General features: G+C 39.8%; 2 protein-coding genes across 2 annotated transcripts; both read right to left on the bottom strand.

Moving 5' to 3' along the window:
• Positions 1-3,595: 3,595 nt before the first annotated feature.
• LOC147419005 (uncharacterized) lies at positions 3,596-4,649 on the bottom strand. Its single transcript, XM_086505770.1, has 3 exons — positions 4,427-4,649; positions 4,278-4,350; positions 3,596-3,773 (listed from the first exon to the last, which is right to left on the bottom strand). Exons 1-3 carry the CDS (start codon positions 4,647-4,649, stop codon positions 3,596-3,598), a joined length of 474 nt encoding a protein of 157 aa, XP_086361896.1.
• A 155-nt stretch (positions 4,650-4,804) lies between these two features.
• Positions 4,805-6,835, bottom strand: LOC147419004 (uncharacterized). Its single transcript, XM_086505769.1, has 8 exons — positions 6,813-6,835; positions 6,630-6,704; positions 6,333-6,546; positions 6,170-6,259; positions 5,985-6,037; positions 5,657-5,741; positions 5,474-5,565; positions 4,805-5,105 (listed from the first exon to the last, which is right to left on the bottom strand). The coding sequence occupies exons 1-8, from the start codon at positions 6,833-6,835 to the stop codon at positions 4,805-4,807; spliced, it is 933 nt and encodes a 310-aa protein (XP_086361895.1).
• Between the last annotated feature and the right edge of the window lie 8,311 nt (positions 6,836-15,146).

Raw genomic sequence — 15,146 nt, 5'->3', positions numbered from 1 at the left:
GGTCATGTAGCTCCTTTGTCACTTCCATCCTTTGACAGCAAGAATTGGTCTTTGCCAGCTTCGCAAACTAGTGAAATCTTTAGGAATAGGTTGTTTCAGGATATACAAAAGTCCCTCAAGTATTCAATTGCCACAAAAATAGTTTGGCTCACACTATTTATGCCTCTTGAAGTGTTTGTAGATTTCTTCTTCGATGAGCAAATAAGAACTACCGCAGCAATGTTCATTTGCAAGTCTCAGAGCTGTTTGGACTTTTTAGATGATAATTGGGATAGGAAACAGTCTCACAAGGCAAAATCTATATCCTGCAACAAAAGTCTATAATTTGCAAGTTCATCATAAGCTCTCAAAATTTCATAGTGTCGTTTTACTATTTTAGATATCATCTTCTTAGTGGGCAGCTTATTCCACTCGACCAAGATACAGAGTCTAGCCTTGAGAACAAAACTTTATCAATGGGGCTCTACTTTTGAGACAACCTACTTACTGTGATGGAGACAATGTCAAGCACAACTCTTGCATAGCTTAGGGTAGATCTTACATGTGAAGAACTTCTACTTTTGCCGGAATTGTATGCATTCAATCTCAACAATAGAAAGGTGCTTACTAAATGGATGAATTTTTATTGTCTTTAATACATTAAGACATAGAATCTAACTCTTTCTTCTTCTCTAATTCCAAGACGCAAGGAGAAAACAACATTGTGCAAGGAGTCACTCTCAAATACACTTCACTTAATTGCTTCCATCGGAATCTAGGTCACATACCTTCTGCATGCAATGAGCTTTGATGCCATGCAAACCATGATGTACTCTTCAAAATGACTAATACAGAGACATTTTATGCCGCTCAAACAATGTTTAAAAAGTGTACACTTTTCATTGTCTCAAAACTTTACAAATTGTGTTGTTTCTATCAAGATCTATACAAGTTATTGCTTCCACCACTTAACCTTTGAATAAAATCATGCACTAAGTGACATGCTCAAAATAAATTACAGTTGGGTCGATGCCGTGGAAAACTTGGAGGAGATATTTGCAACCTTAAGTCAGCATGCTAGAAAGCATGTTATATGAGGACCTCTTTCACTTGCTTGCTTTATGCACACACTTTAAAATCTTTAACTTGTCCCTTGAAAGCCTCCACAAAATCATTGTGTTGCCTCCTCTTCATCCTCCTAGTTTGCAGTAGAACAAAACTTCCGATAGTTATTCGAGATGGTATCCATGCTTAATCATCTGTAGTATAATTGTTAACAAAGTCAATGGTAGTGCTAGGCCTTCGAGAAGTAGTCATGGTGTGCACTAGAAAACACAGCAAGGTTAGCAAAAATATGAAAAAGGGAAGAAGTTTTGAGAGAGAAGTAGAGTACTCAAAGTCATATTTGGGCGGGAACATAGATACTAGATAGAGTCTTCAATGAAAGTTCTGAAATTTATCGGTACAGAGCTAGTACGAGTTATGGAATTTCTACCTTGAAAGCGTGAAATTGTATAATTTGATGAACAAAAATAATATTTTCTTCCTTTTTTCTAGAAGATCTTAGCTCCAAAATGTCGATTCTCAACATAGCATTAGACTCTTCCTCATTAATCGAGCGCCACTCTCTCTCTCTAGAACTGAAAGGCCCAAAAGTGAGTCCAACATTCTCCTAATGGTGCAAAAAACACTCTTTGGCACAGTCAGAGTCGGGCTGTTGAGCCATAAAATGAGCAAAGCATTAGTCCCAAAGCTTCAAGTCATAATAAACTCTGTGCTAAGAGTCGTAGTTATTAGGCTTACACTCAAGCTGGAAGAGTTCAACATATCTAAGTCATGTCTCTCATGCTGGATGAGATGAGCATAAGAGTCAAAGTCTATTAACGTACAATTGGTGGAGTGTCATAGAGTCCCACACTCATGCACAATGCACAGTAAGATGAGAGCACATATCCTTAACAACAAAAACCATTCTTAAAGGGGTGCCAGCTTGCAAAGCAATGTCATATTATTTTATAGCTACACCATCTTTCTAAAGAACCCCTCAAAATCTTTCTTGCATAACATATTGTTTCCCATGCATTTCTATGTATGCATATATAGGATGTCCCATCATCAAACATATGCATTAGACACTCTTTTTTTCTTCCACTTATGCACCTTCGTGGACTACATTAGGCAAACCAATGTTCCATCATGCTATTCTCTCATATATTTACTGGCCTCTTATTTTAATATCTATCAACAAATAATCCCTTCAATACTTTATTAATATTCCCCATGCTAATCAGTACTTCATAATGAGCTTATCCCAAAAACACTTTTTTCCGACTAGGTTTTTTCTCTTTGGTCATCCAGGTGTTAGACCCTAGTTAAGATCCTCATCATTCTACTTCTCTTATACATACTCATAATAAATAAACAATAGCCTTGCCATTATGCTGCTACAATGGATAAATGCAACATCATCTCTCACACCAATGAAGATGCTACATGAAAATAAACCTCATCAATAAATTAACAACAAATGAAGACAATCAGTCCATTAACAATCAATCAAAACATTCCATTGCCTCCATGGACACTTCTCAACAGTGCCCGAGTATGGGCACAAAAATCGGAAGGGGGGAATGTTAATTGACCTGGCGTCAGTTAACAGGAGCTGCTTAAGATTGAAGCCTTATGAATGCACATCAAAGATGAATATGAAGAAGCGGTGAAGATTGGAGCTACACACTTTTCACATTTTTCCAAAATGGCCATGTATTATAATTTCCCAATTTATTTAGCCATTGTGATGATTGTAACATGTTATGCGCTCAATAAGAGTTCCAAGATGTAAGGAATAGGTCAGTTAGTTTACCTAGGCTGCATATACAGTAAGTTGTCAGGCTCAAAGATCTTGGGCACCAAACATTACTCATTTTAAACCTTGGCTAGGGTATAAAGACAATTTTGTAAAGTTATTTTTAAGTTTTGGATAATAAATACACAGTGTGAGCTAACGGCGCTCACTTCTCTCCTTCTCATGCTTCCATCTAGGGGTTTTATTTTTGCGAGCTTTCAGTTTCGAGATTTTACAATTGAAACTGTTTTTTCGAGCTTTTAAACCCAAATTTTACACCAATGATATCTTTAAATACCATTGTATAGTGGAAAAACTCAAAACCTTACAGTACAATCCTTCAACTACCAAACACTTTTAAGAAATATGGAAGCATGTCTATGCTTATGCAAAATGAAACTTTATAAAAAGCACCATTTGTATGTATTTTTGAGGCTGTATTGAAAACGTGGGCTCCCACATGGGATTTCTTTCACATAAACTCTTATTTCCATCACTTTAATGATTTTGTTATCTCACAAAAATCAACACACAAGCCAATGGTGTCAACATAATCCAACTACAAAAGAAATCTCCAATCAAAGTCATCTCCACATCATGTGGCAGTCATGTACCAAACAAACACAAATGAAGTATCCAAATGAAATGTATGGAGCATGCCAAAATGCCATGTCAATGTCATATAGCTGCCATGTACATAAAAACATAAATCAAAACATGAAGATGTGTACTATCAGAATAGAGTTTCCTCAACCAAATGTGCATCCGCAATCAACATTTCACAGGTCCACATGCAATATCGGTCAAACATCTTTCATAGAGCACATGATCTAGCTCTAGACACATGCAATGCCTCATATCTTCCGCAGAAGCTCGGCCTAAACCACCACACCCCGCAAACAAGTCCAAAACATAGTCATGAGACTCAGTAAATGTTGCCAGAAACCACCTGACCATATAAAAAATAAATTAGAAACCGAATGCAAACACACATATACCATAACATTCACTAGTATCATACTTTGGACTAGTCTTACCGAAAGAACAAAGAAGACCTCTCTGCCCCTCATCAGCAAAAAACTCACGAGCAACATCCATGCACCCTGTCACTAGACCCCTGGAAAATGTGTTCCACTTGGGAACACTCATGCCCTCTACAAAAGTGAATGATGACATGTAAGCATACCATAGTTAGTTGTAGGTACTAGTCCGAAGAAAAGTTACTTACCCAATGGGATTGGTCCTAGACCATCCACAAGCAAACTTGTAGGAAAATCTGCAAAGATAAGCCTAGCAACCTCACGACATGGCACACCATCTTTGCTATATAGATTTGTATTCTTTGTCACAAAAAATTTGTTGATGCTACAAGAAAACCAAACATGAATTATGTTCAAAATCATAGAACAATGCAAGAAGAAAATGCAAATAAATAAGCACTATGAAAATCTACCTATCAAGGGCAAACTTATCAATTTGTGATATATCCACAAGCAAAACATCTACAATAGTTTGGTAATGGAACCCTTCAAGCATTATCCAAAGTAGCTTTGAATTAGGAAATATGGAAGACAGACATGCTAACAATTTTCTTAAACTTACCAACGGATCGTGTGATCGGCCTTCTCTCCCAAGCCTCTCGCCCAAGTGAAGACTCTGCAACAAATGAAGTAGTGTGCACCAATGAAGATGTAGTGGGCACAATAGAAGAGGGTGCCATATGGGGTATAGTGGTTCCCAAAGAGGACATGCCGGGCTCTGCAGATGGCACAATGGGAGGCATTGAAGAAGGAGTGGATTTCCTTGATGTACTTGGAGGATCCATTTTCCCTTTACCCTTCTTGAGTACATTTCTTGCTAGTGGAGTACCTTGAGAGCCACTCTCAATGGTGTCTTGAGTAACTCTTTGAGAAACGGGAGGGAGAGACTCTTCTTGTGTCTCTTGTAAGTACTCATCACTCTCATTTTGAAACCCTTCACTCAACAACCATATAGCACAATATCACATAAATTAGTACTAAAGTAAGACATATACATTCTCAAAATAAAAGAGCCACTAGTGTTAAGATACTTACTCTTACGTAATTCCAACTCTTGCTTTGGAATAACTCCTAGTGGATAATCCAACCACCAAGGACAAACCTTGGCTTCCCATGTTGTCAGATTCCTTTCAATCAAAGAGGGAGAGAACATTGTATTCTCATCATGTACATCAATCCACTCTCTAGTGAATAATGGGGCTTCATTCAATTCCTGCGCCTCAACGCATTGCATAACCCATCTACACAATTTTTAGAGCATCATCCACTTTGAAAAGCATATAAACGCAATGGCATAATATATGTTATGTATCCAAAAAAAAAAATGGCAGAGTCTCCTTTGTATGGAGAATACTTTTTCAAAATAAACCATAAACCCTATCTTGGGCTCCCACAAGGGATTTAAGTGTTTTCAACATAAACATTATACACACGCATATTGTCAAAAGAACCATCCACCCCATATTCAAGGCTTCCATAGGGAATTTAAGGATTTTTTGTAAACACAAAATGAAATTTCATCATTCTCAAAATGACCCACTGTCACCAAACCATGACAAAAAAATGAAATGCTCTTTTTTTGCAAAAAGTGCAAGTGGAAGATGCAAACCTGTAAATCACTCTCTTAGCCGACAACACAAGCTCCGGCATCTTCTCACTAGAGTGGGAAGACTTCACTGCATCCATTAGATAAATAAAAGCCTGCATACATAGTAACTATCAAAAAGCACACTCAACTTGATCTTGTGTAAATTAAAACATGTCTATATTCTTTTAAAAACAATGGTCAAACGTCTATCTGTAGAATATGATTCTTCATGCTCATCTTGTAGAAAAGGTCAAAAGAATTAGGAAGTTGTGGACCTTCTACTTGCATCCTTTCAATCATAAGTGTAGCCTCCCCATGCAAGTGAGCCCAATAAGTCTTCTTTTTCATGTAACTTCTAAAAAGCTTGTAATCACCAAAATGAAGATATTGTGGATCCTTAGACTTAGTGAGGCTCATGAGGTGCAAAATTATATTCTTTCTACAAGCAATAAGAACAACATACCACTTAATCATATAGAAAATCAAAATTGAATGAATACAATTAAAAATGAGAAACTAATAGCTTCAATACCTCTCAGGAGTGATTTTAGAGCTTGTCAAACAATAGAGCTTATCTCTAGTGATCTTTAGCATTCCAGGTTCATCCCATTTAATGCTAAAAAGCAACTTGCAGAACTCATCACCATTAAGAGGATTGGCGATTGACAAGTACTTGTAGCCCCTATCTTTCAACCGTTCCTCTTCTACCTTTGTGGCCTTGTCCCGTCTCTTCTTCTTCTCAACATCATTTAGTCCAAGTGCATCTAGCTTTGCTCTTTCTTTGGACATAAATGCAGTGAACTCATCCTAATACAAAACACTGTATTGAAACCATAATAAAATTTTACATTAATTACCCAACATGTAGAGTAGGTATCACCTTCCACACAAGTTGAGATATCAATCCACATGGAGTGTTGTACCATGGTGCAGCACCATGGTAGTACCTTGCCTCCACAGTCATCTCCATCCTAGCCCATTCTCTCATATCAGGTGTCAATTTTTGAAGGATTGATTCTTTATTTTCCATGCCGGATCTTTGAAACATATAAACTTCATGAGTGATGTTTAGCATGACATGTGCCCTAGAAATGCTGCAGAAAAATTGAAAACAAAGAGTTGAACACAAGCATTGCTTGCAAAAAAATAAGAGTCTACATACAATTAACAAACTTACGCATTGGAAGTGTCAAGTGCAAGAAGCAACTCTGCTTCTTTTGCTCTGGACAACTCAAGGAATTGGCAATGAACACTAACATGGTCTTAACCATTGTCCGAGTACTCTATCACACACAAAAAATCATCATTTGTAAAAACAAAGCTTTACAACAAAAAGAGTGAAAGGGGTGAAAGATCTTACTATCTTTGATTCTCTTCCACCATGTTTTTAGCCTATGGTTTCCATCCCATACCAGAAACTTTTTTCCTTTGAGCTCCTGCCATTCTCTACCAAGTGATCTCTCGAACTCAGCATTTCTTTCCCGCCAAAGTGGTCCCCATTCCTCCAAATCCGCTGCGGTCATGAGAATGATATCTCCTCTAGAATCCCAACGGACACAAGGAAATGCCCCATAGTTTATAAATACCTAGTAGAATGAAATGAGGAAATGAGCCATTCTACATCATCTCTAGCAAACCTAACAGCCTCATGCACCATGAGTCGACAAAGTGGAACCGGAGGAGGCAATGTCTTCTTCTTTACATAAAACTGACTTAGAACATCTTTCATCAAGCCAAGAGAAATTTGCTTGCCTAGGTGTTTGGAATGCTTATTCTCCTCATCCCCTTCAGGATCACTATCTTCTTCATTGTCATGATGATCTTCAATGTGAACATTGGTCTCTGCATAGAGATAACAAGTGACAAACATTCAATTGTCCAAAAACATATGCAATTAGGATTAGATAGTGTAAAGTATTTAATTTACAGAAATTTTACCAGAGTCTCCTTTGTACGGGGACAACTTTTTAAAAAAAAACCGCACACCCTATATAGGGATCTCACATGAGATTTAACGACCTTTTCTCCAACATAAACAAAAACAATACTTAATATTTTCTCTAGCAACTATCAATGGTATGTATATAGAAAATGGTTCACCCTTTCTTACTCTCCACATGGTTATTAATTACCAAACTTTCCAAACGAAAAAAAACGTCCATCAAATTTAACAATCTACCATTGAAAAATTTATAATATAAACTACGTATTGACATAAAATTATAGCATACACTCATAATTTACCTGTGATCTCTATGTCATCTTCGATGTTGTTGGAGTCTTCATCAACATGAGCCTCATCATCAATAAAAACACACCTTTTGAGAATCTTGTTCTTTTTATTTGGTGGAGTGTCCAAATGTCGGACTCGTGATGATGCCTCCTGATCGATAGCTCCCTTTGGTATACAACCGGACCTAAGCTTCATGCTCACTTGACGGTTGCTAAAAGGATAGACTGGAGGTTTTCTTTTCTTGCTATCCCTCTTTGGTGCCATTATCTACACAACACATATAATATAGTTTTTAGTTTATATAAGACCACATGAAAAATGCAAAAAAAGGGGGAGGCAGAGCTTCCCCATCATCCACGTGCGCGCAGATGATGGGGGAGCTCTACCTTCCCTTTTTTTGTCGACACAGATGATGGGGAAAAACATTTTAAAAACCTTAACCAAAAGACTATTTCCAGCAACACCATTGACAAAGCTCACCAAATCTACAAAAAAAAGGGGGAGGTAGAGCTCCCCAATATTCCACGCGCGCGAATGATGGGATTGCTTTGTCTCCTCTTTTTTTTTTTGCGTTTTTGATGTGTTTATTAAACAAATAATTTAGGTTTTATTTCAATAACCTCAAGCAAAAGCATTTCTCCTACAATACCGTTGACAAAGCTCACCAAAACTACAAAAAAAGGGGGAGGCAGAGCTCCCCCATCATCCGCGAACGTGTTTGAAAAGGAGGGGGGGCAAGTAGGTTTAGATTTTTGAACTTCGAATTCAAAAAGACTAGAGTATAGTTGTGTGTGAGAGTGACATGAGAATGAATGTTAAGGGTGAGCCTTATTATTCTTAGGTTTAAAGACGGAGAAAGAGAGATTCCCTTAGAGTGAGTTCGTTAAGTTGGGAGGGTTTACGTGGAAAATATGCGCGACGGAGTCTTATACCAAATTAGGTAATACCTATGCAAGGATTCCAGAGCTTGGTTTGGGTAGCGCAGTAAGGGATATGCGCAGTAATTGTTTTGGTGAGTGAATAGATTTAGCGGTAGAGATTTATGGTAGAGTATTGACAACGGTGGTTGAGAGTAGTGTCGGAGGAGTTTTAGAGTCGTGACCAAAGAAGATTTTGCCCGTACATGGGGTGCAAGGAAGAGAGTAGCAAAAGGAAAAAGGGTTGCAAAGAGAAAGGGTTTTGCCAATAAGTGGGGTACAACAAGAGGGATTCTGTTAATCCGTGGGGCACAAAAAATTGGTTTTGCTCGTAAGTGGGGTTCAAAGTTGATATTACTCATAAGTGGAGTACAAAAGAATTATTTAGCTCCTAAGCGGGGTACAAAAGATGTTTTTGCTCAAAAGTAGGGTACAAAAAATTGTTATGCTCTTAAGATGGGTACAAAACAATCTTTGGATCAAAAGTGAGGTAGAAAAGGCGGGATATGGGGCAAAACATGCGCCGAAGTAGTATGATCCATCAACCTGCACCGAGAGTAAAATGAGGGTAAGTTTTGGGTAGGTTGAATGTATTATGGTGCATAAGGTTTGTTTATGAGGAGTGTTTGTAAATTGGGTCCTGTGGTCCAGCATGTGATGGGTTTATCTAAGTTTGAGAGGTTTGGCAAATTTAGGCAAGCTTGATGGATAGGTTTGCCAATTGTCAAGGAGGGTTTGAGTTTCCTAGTTTCGGGGGTAAAAGGTATTTTAAAGATGGTTGGGGAGTGGTGGTTCTTTGTTGAGGAAGGTTTACTCAAGAGGTTATCCCTTTCTGAATAAGAGATTGAGTTGAATACTTTGAGAAGTACTTGCCTAGGATAGCCACTTTTCTTGAGTCTGATAAGAAAGAGATTCCTTGTGCTGAGGTAGTGTTCGAAGGAGCTTTCTCTCATAATGTACCTCCTAAGTTCTGACTTGATGAAGACTATTTTTTGGTGGGTAGGGTGTCAAGAGATCCATGGTATATACTGGAAAGAGTTTAGAGGTTTTTGGAAGCAATTAGAGTCTAGGATGCCATGGGTTAAAAATTTGGGTCCCTTGAAAAAGTGGATGTCTAGGATTGTGGCTTGATTGGTAGCAATGGAGGGGGTGATTTTTATGTGTTTAAGCAAAGCTCCTGCGTAGGTATTGAGGGCGATTGTTAAAGATTCAATGGGGCCAGTCCATATACCAAAGGCATCATCAATGAATCTTCTGAAGTATGCCAGGTTTGAGTCATTGAGAAGAGGGGATTGGGATTCTAGGTGGCAAAGAAAAAGACAAGCATAGACCACGGCAAAATTGGATCCCATTGCTGTGCCTTTGATTTGTTTGAAAGTTCTATTATTGAAACTGATGTAGTGTTGTGTAAGGATGAGGGTAGAAAGAGACATTATGAAGTTGGTTTTTGGAGGATCGAAAAGTTTACAAATGGTTGTTTTAAGAGGAATGAGTCCTTGGTCTATTGGGATGCTAGGATAGAGGGAGTTTATATCAAAAGTAAAAAGGAGAGAATTTGGTGGAAAATGGGTATGGTGTAGGTCTTTGATTAGGGACAGGGAGTCTGTTAGATGTTGTTTGTAACTCAGTAGGATTGGGTATAGCTCTATGTGCAGCCATTTCCATGCATGTTCCAAAAAATAGCCATTGTAAGTACAAATAGGTCTAGCGACAAGGGATGGTTTATGCAATTTGGGGAGGAAGTAGATTCGGCAGGGTTTGAAAGGTTTTGAGAGGGGTGCAAGTATGAAGATACATTGCTCCATGGGGAGGAGTGTGTATCTGTGGATGATATCAGAGAGGAGAGAGGCTAGGTAGTTGTGAGGAGGTGGGGTAGTTGGTTGATAGGTGATGGGGTCATTGAGTTGTCTAAGTGCCTCCTTATCATACCATTCCTTCGAGAGGATAGTAAGACCAAGGTTTTTGTCGGCGGATTTAATAACAATGGAGTTATCGTGTGAGAGAGATTTGAGGGCTTGATGTACAAACTTTGGACGTTTAGAGAAGGAAGTGTTGTAACTATCTAATTTATGTATGAGATGCAGCTTGTTAAGTTCTGTGATAATTTCTAGAGAGGGATTCTTTTCAGGTGGTTTCCAATGGTGGTTGGGTAATTTAAATGGAGAAAAGGAGGAGGCTTCTTTGGTTTTGAAGAAATCTTTAAGTTGTCAGCTTCTTCCTAAGGTTTCGTGTGCTTCTAGGAGGTGTTTGGGTGTTGGATTGGGAGGAGGCGGGATGTACTTGAGACCCAAGTTCAAGCATTTATTTTCATTGAAAGTGAGGGGACGTGTGGTGAGGTTATGTACAAAGTTTGTAGAAACGGCGTTATCAAAAGAGTAGGCCGGTTGCTTACCAAAAATTTTGAGTTTGTACTCATGTGGGTTTGTAAGAGGGAGCCAAAATCTATTCGTTTTCCTTGAGTTTTTGCATGTCGTTGTCGCGTCGCATCGGAGGTTCATGCATGTCGTTGTCGCATCGCATTGGAGGTTCATCGAGTTAGGCAAAGTCGTAGTCGAGGGACTAGAAGGAGAGGGAGTTGAAGGAGAGGTATTAAGCATCCATAGTGTAGGGAGGAGGGGGAGCTTGTCAAAAAGTAGATGTACCCATGAGGTTGGGTGGGTTTGCCCTAGTCCCTCCTCCCTTTGCCTTTTCCCGAAGACGAAGAGATATGGTTAGGATGAAGTATTGTTGGGGTATAAAGCCCAATGTGGTCGCCCAGGTAAGTGGGCGGGCCGCCAGGTATGTACACATATTCTTTTGTAAAAACTTAATAAGAACACACTATGCTCTACACATTACAGTAGAGCGAGTTCACCATATCGTCGTGCTCTTCTTCTTGCACTCTCTCTCGCGTCGCACTTCCGCTCGTGCTCCTTCAACTGGTATCAGAGCTCATATCGAGGCTCGGGGCAGCACTGCAGGAGGCTAGAGTCACCAGCTCAGATTGGAGTGAAATTAGACAGGCGAAGACATGGCCCCAAATCCTGTGGGAGAAACCGAAAGGGCTCGGTGTGCTCAAAATTTCATTCTGAGGTCATCTCGGTCACCGTTCGGCTTCGACAAAGGTCTGCGCAGGCCATTTTTGACTACGTGGTCTCGACGGGTGCAGATCCGACTCTGCAAATTTGGGGTTTTCGGCCTACGACTACAGGTGCTGAGGATATCGACACTCCCAGAGTGTTGATTTGTGGTTTTCTACACATCGAAGGACGGCTCACAGTTCTTGGAGGCGTGTCACATACGACACAGGTGCATCTACACACAGACTGTAGGCGACATCCACTAGTTCATCAGGTAGCTTGTGTTTGCTACTTGATATTCCAGATTTCATCCTGACATTGCAGGTACTTCCACATGGGATGTATTGTCAGAGATGATGTATGTTTGTTGAGGTTGCTGGCTATGAGTCACGCAGCAAACAACCGCCGCAACGGTTACAGCATATAGTGGGAAATTTGTGGATGTATGACTTTGTGGGAAGTCTATGTACTGTCAAATTTACTGCAGCCTTTGGGGGATTCTCGAATGTTGAGATCCTTTCGGTGATACAGGTCTTGGAGCGATCCCTCGAGCACCCTTAGATAGGCAACTAGGAGTTAGACAGTTGGGATTGCATCTTTGCTTTACTGCCATTGAGGCATTGTCATAGTCTATGCTTACAGAACAGTGAGAGACAGTACAGGTGCAGGACAGGTTTACCCGCAGCTTACAGTGTCAGAGAGACACTGTTTTTTGAGCTATTTTTTGGTCTGTTTTTTGAGTACACCAGAGCCATTTTACAAAGGAGACTCTACCGAAATTTATGCAGAATCTGAAGCTTTCTTGGTTCATTTGACAGGTTGATATTGGTTAAGAGGTCAATTTACAGGGGAAACTCTGCCGAATTTTTCCCAGGAAAGTAAACCACTGTGAAGCGTAGCTATGGCTGGATCACAGGACACTGCTCTTTACAATATCAAGAAGCTGGATGGAACCAATTTCCCATTGTGGAAGAAGCAGATTTGGCAGGTGTTGGTACAAAAGAAGCAGATAAAACCTATAAATCTCAAGGGGATAAAACAAGGAGATATGGACGAAGATGAATGGAGCGAAATGGATGAATTGGCACTTTCTACCATTATGCTGACTTTGGAAGAAAGCGTTTACTTCAATGTAGCAGACGAGATGTCGGCTTATCAAGCATTGTTAAAGCTGAGTGATCTTTATGAGAAGCACAGTGCAACTTCATAGGTATACTGGCTTAAGAAGCTTGTTGACTTGAAGATGAAAGAAGGGACACCTATGTCCAATCATCTGAATGAATTCAACACAATCTATAGTCAGTTGTCAGCTCAAGGTGTCAAGTTTGATGAACCTGCTAGAGCTATGTTTCTGTTGATCACATTGCCGGAAAGTTGGAACACTTTTCGCACAGCTTTTAGTAATTCTGCACCTCTAGATGGTTTGAACATAGCAGGTGTAGAAGGAAGTCTGCTTACTAAAGAAACCAATAGAAAGACAATGGACAAAGGCAAAGGAACAGCCTTAGTTGTCAGGGAAAGGACCAAAGAAAAGTACAAAGGTGGAAAGAGGAATCATTCTTGTAGCAAGTCCCGCAGTGCTAAAGGCAAGAGTGACATAGAATGTTACCATTGTGGCAAGAAGGGTCACATGAAAAGAGACTGCAGAGAATGGAAAGCAGAAAAAGGCAAAGAGAAAGATGAAGACCATGGTGAGAAGAACAAGTCCTCAGTGAAGATTCAAGAAATAAATGTGACAAACACTGTTGCAGAGGATGACAGTCTAGTGTCAGGAGACATCTACTTCTTGAAGAATACAATGGACTCAGCTCTTCTTACAGCGTCTGATGGCAATGCACTGAGTGACTGGATTATAGACTCAGGGGCATCACTTCATGTGTCTCCAAACAAGGAGTGGTTTACCTCTTATGTGCCCACAAAAGATCATGTTCGGCTAGGCAATGGGCAGACATGTGAGATCTTAGGTGTTGGAGATGTTCAATTGAAGTTTCAGAATGGCTCTTCTTTCACGCTGAAGAATGTGAGACATGTTCCCGCAATTACAAAGATCTTGATCAGCACAGGTTTACTTGATGATGCTGGCTATGTCACCACTTTTGGACAGAACATGTGGAAGATATCCAAGGGTTCTATGACAGTAGCACATGGAGTAAAGTGTGGAGGACTTTACATGATTTATGTATCAAATGTCTCTAAAAATGTAATCAATGTAACCGAGCAGCCGAACGTTTCTTTGTGGCATAGCCGGTTAGGACATATGTCCAAGAAGGGAATGGAAATCTTGTCTCGTTCTGGTTATTTGCCTGGATTTTCATTTAATGATTTTGAATTCTGTGAACATTGTCTGTATGGTAAGCAAACACAGCAGCCATATAAGCATAGAAGCAGTAGAAGAGATACACAGTTGGCACTTGTTCATAGTGATTTGTGTGGACCTATGCCTAACCTATCTCTAGGGGGAGCTTCTTACTTTATGACATTTATAGATGATTACTCGAGGAAATTATGGGTTTACTTTCTCAAGCACAAGGATGAAGTGTTTAGTGTTTTCAAAACGTTTGTGACACTTGTGGAGAATCAGAGTGGCAAAAAGCTTAAATGCTTATGCACTGACAATGGTGGAGAGTATATTTCAAAGGCCTTTCAAGACTTTTGTGAGTCAAAAGGTATAAAACGTGAACTTACTGCTCCTTACAATCCTCCTCAAAATGGTGTTGCTGAGAGGATGAATAGGACCATACAAGAGAAGGTCAGAAGTATGTTGTCTAATGCACAACTGCCAAATGGGTTTTGGGTTGAAGCTGTATCAACAGTTGTTCATCTTGTAAATAGATCTCCTAGCAAGGTTTTGCAGAAGGATTCAGTGCCAGAGATGGTATGGTCAGGCAAAATGCCCTCATACAAGAATCTCAGAGTCTTTGGTTGTGAGGCATATACTCACGTTCCAAAGGAATTTAGGAACAAACTTGAGCCAAAGAGTAGAAAGTGCATCTTTCTAGGCTATGGTAATTCTGGTGAGATGGGGTACAGACTTTGGGATCCCGAATCCGGAAAGGTTGTCCGCAGCAATGATGTTCACTTTAATGAATCCAAATATCATTCTAAACCAGAGAGGGTTGAGGAGATTAGAAGAGTTGTCTTCCAAGAAGATGGACCTTCCCGTGCAAGACAAAATGTCAGGGCTCAAGAGGAGCAAGGACAAGATAGAGTGGAACCACAGGTTGTGGCTGAGCCTGAGCCACCTATTGTGCGTAGATATGGACGTGTCACACGACCTCCTTATAGGTTTGTTCCATCTATGAACTATGTCATGTTGACTGATTGCAATGAGCCTTCATGTTACAAGGAAGCAGTGCAAATGAAGGACTCCGGGAATTGGCAATTGGCCATGCAGTCAGAGATGACAGCTATGCATAAAAACAAGCCATGGAAGCTAGTTAAATTACCACAGGGCAAAAAGGCTCTACCTTGTAAATGGGTTTACA

Source organism: Adiantum capillus-veneris, chromosome 29 (assembly GCF_014529385.1).
Source record: "Adiantum capillus-veneris isolate H3 chromosome 29, ASM1452938v2, whole genome shotgun sequence".
NCBI classification, from domain to species: domain Eukaryota; kingdom Viridiplantae; phylum Streptophyta; class Polypodiopsida; order Polypodiales; family Pteridaceae; genus Adiantum; species Adiantum capillus-veneris.
This window is presented reverse-complemented; position numbering and strand designations above follow the sequence as displayed.

Excerpts from the sequence above, each read along its gene's own strand:
- LOC147419005 (XM_086505770.1), bottom strand. The coding sequence starts at position 4,649 with ATGGATCCTCCAAGTACATCAAGGAAATCCACTCCTTCTTCAATGCCT. Across the intron at positions 4,351-4,426 it reads GCCGATCACACGATCCGTTG|GGTTCCATTACCAAACTATT; the intron begins GTAAGTTTAAGA and ends TAATGCTTGAAG. Across the intron at positions 3,774-4,277 it reads GATAAGTTTGCCCTTGATAG|GTGGTTTCTGGCAACATTTA; the intron begins GTAGATTTTCAT and ends TTATATGGTCAG.
- LOC147419004 (XM_086505769.1), bottom strand. The coding sequence starts at position 6,835 with ATGGTGGAAGAGAATCAAAGATA. Across the intron at positions 6,547-6,629 it reads GCACTTGACACTTCCAATGC|CATTTCTAGGGCACATGTCA; the intron begins GTAAGTTTGTTA and ends ATTTTTCTGCAG. Across the intron at positions 5,742-5,984 it reads TCTAAAATCACTCCTGAGAG|GATGCAAGTAGAAGGTCCAC; the intron begins GTATTGAAGCTA and ends TATGATTGAAAG.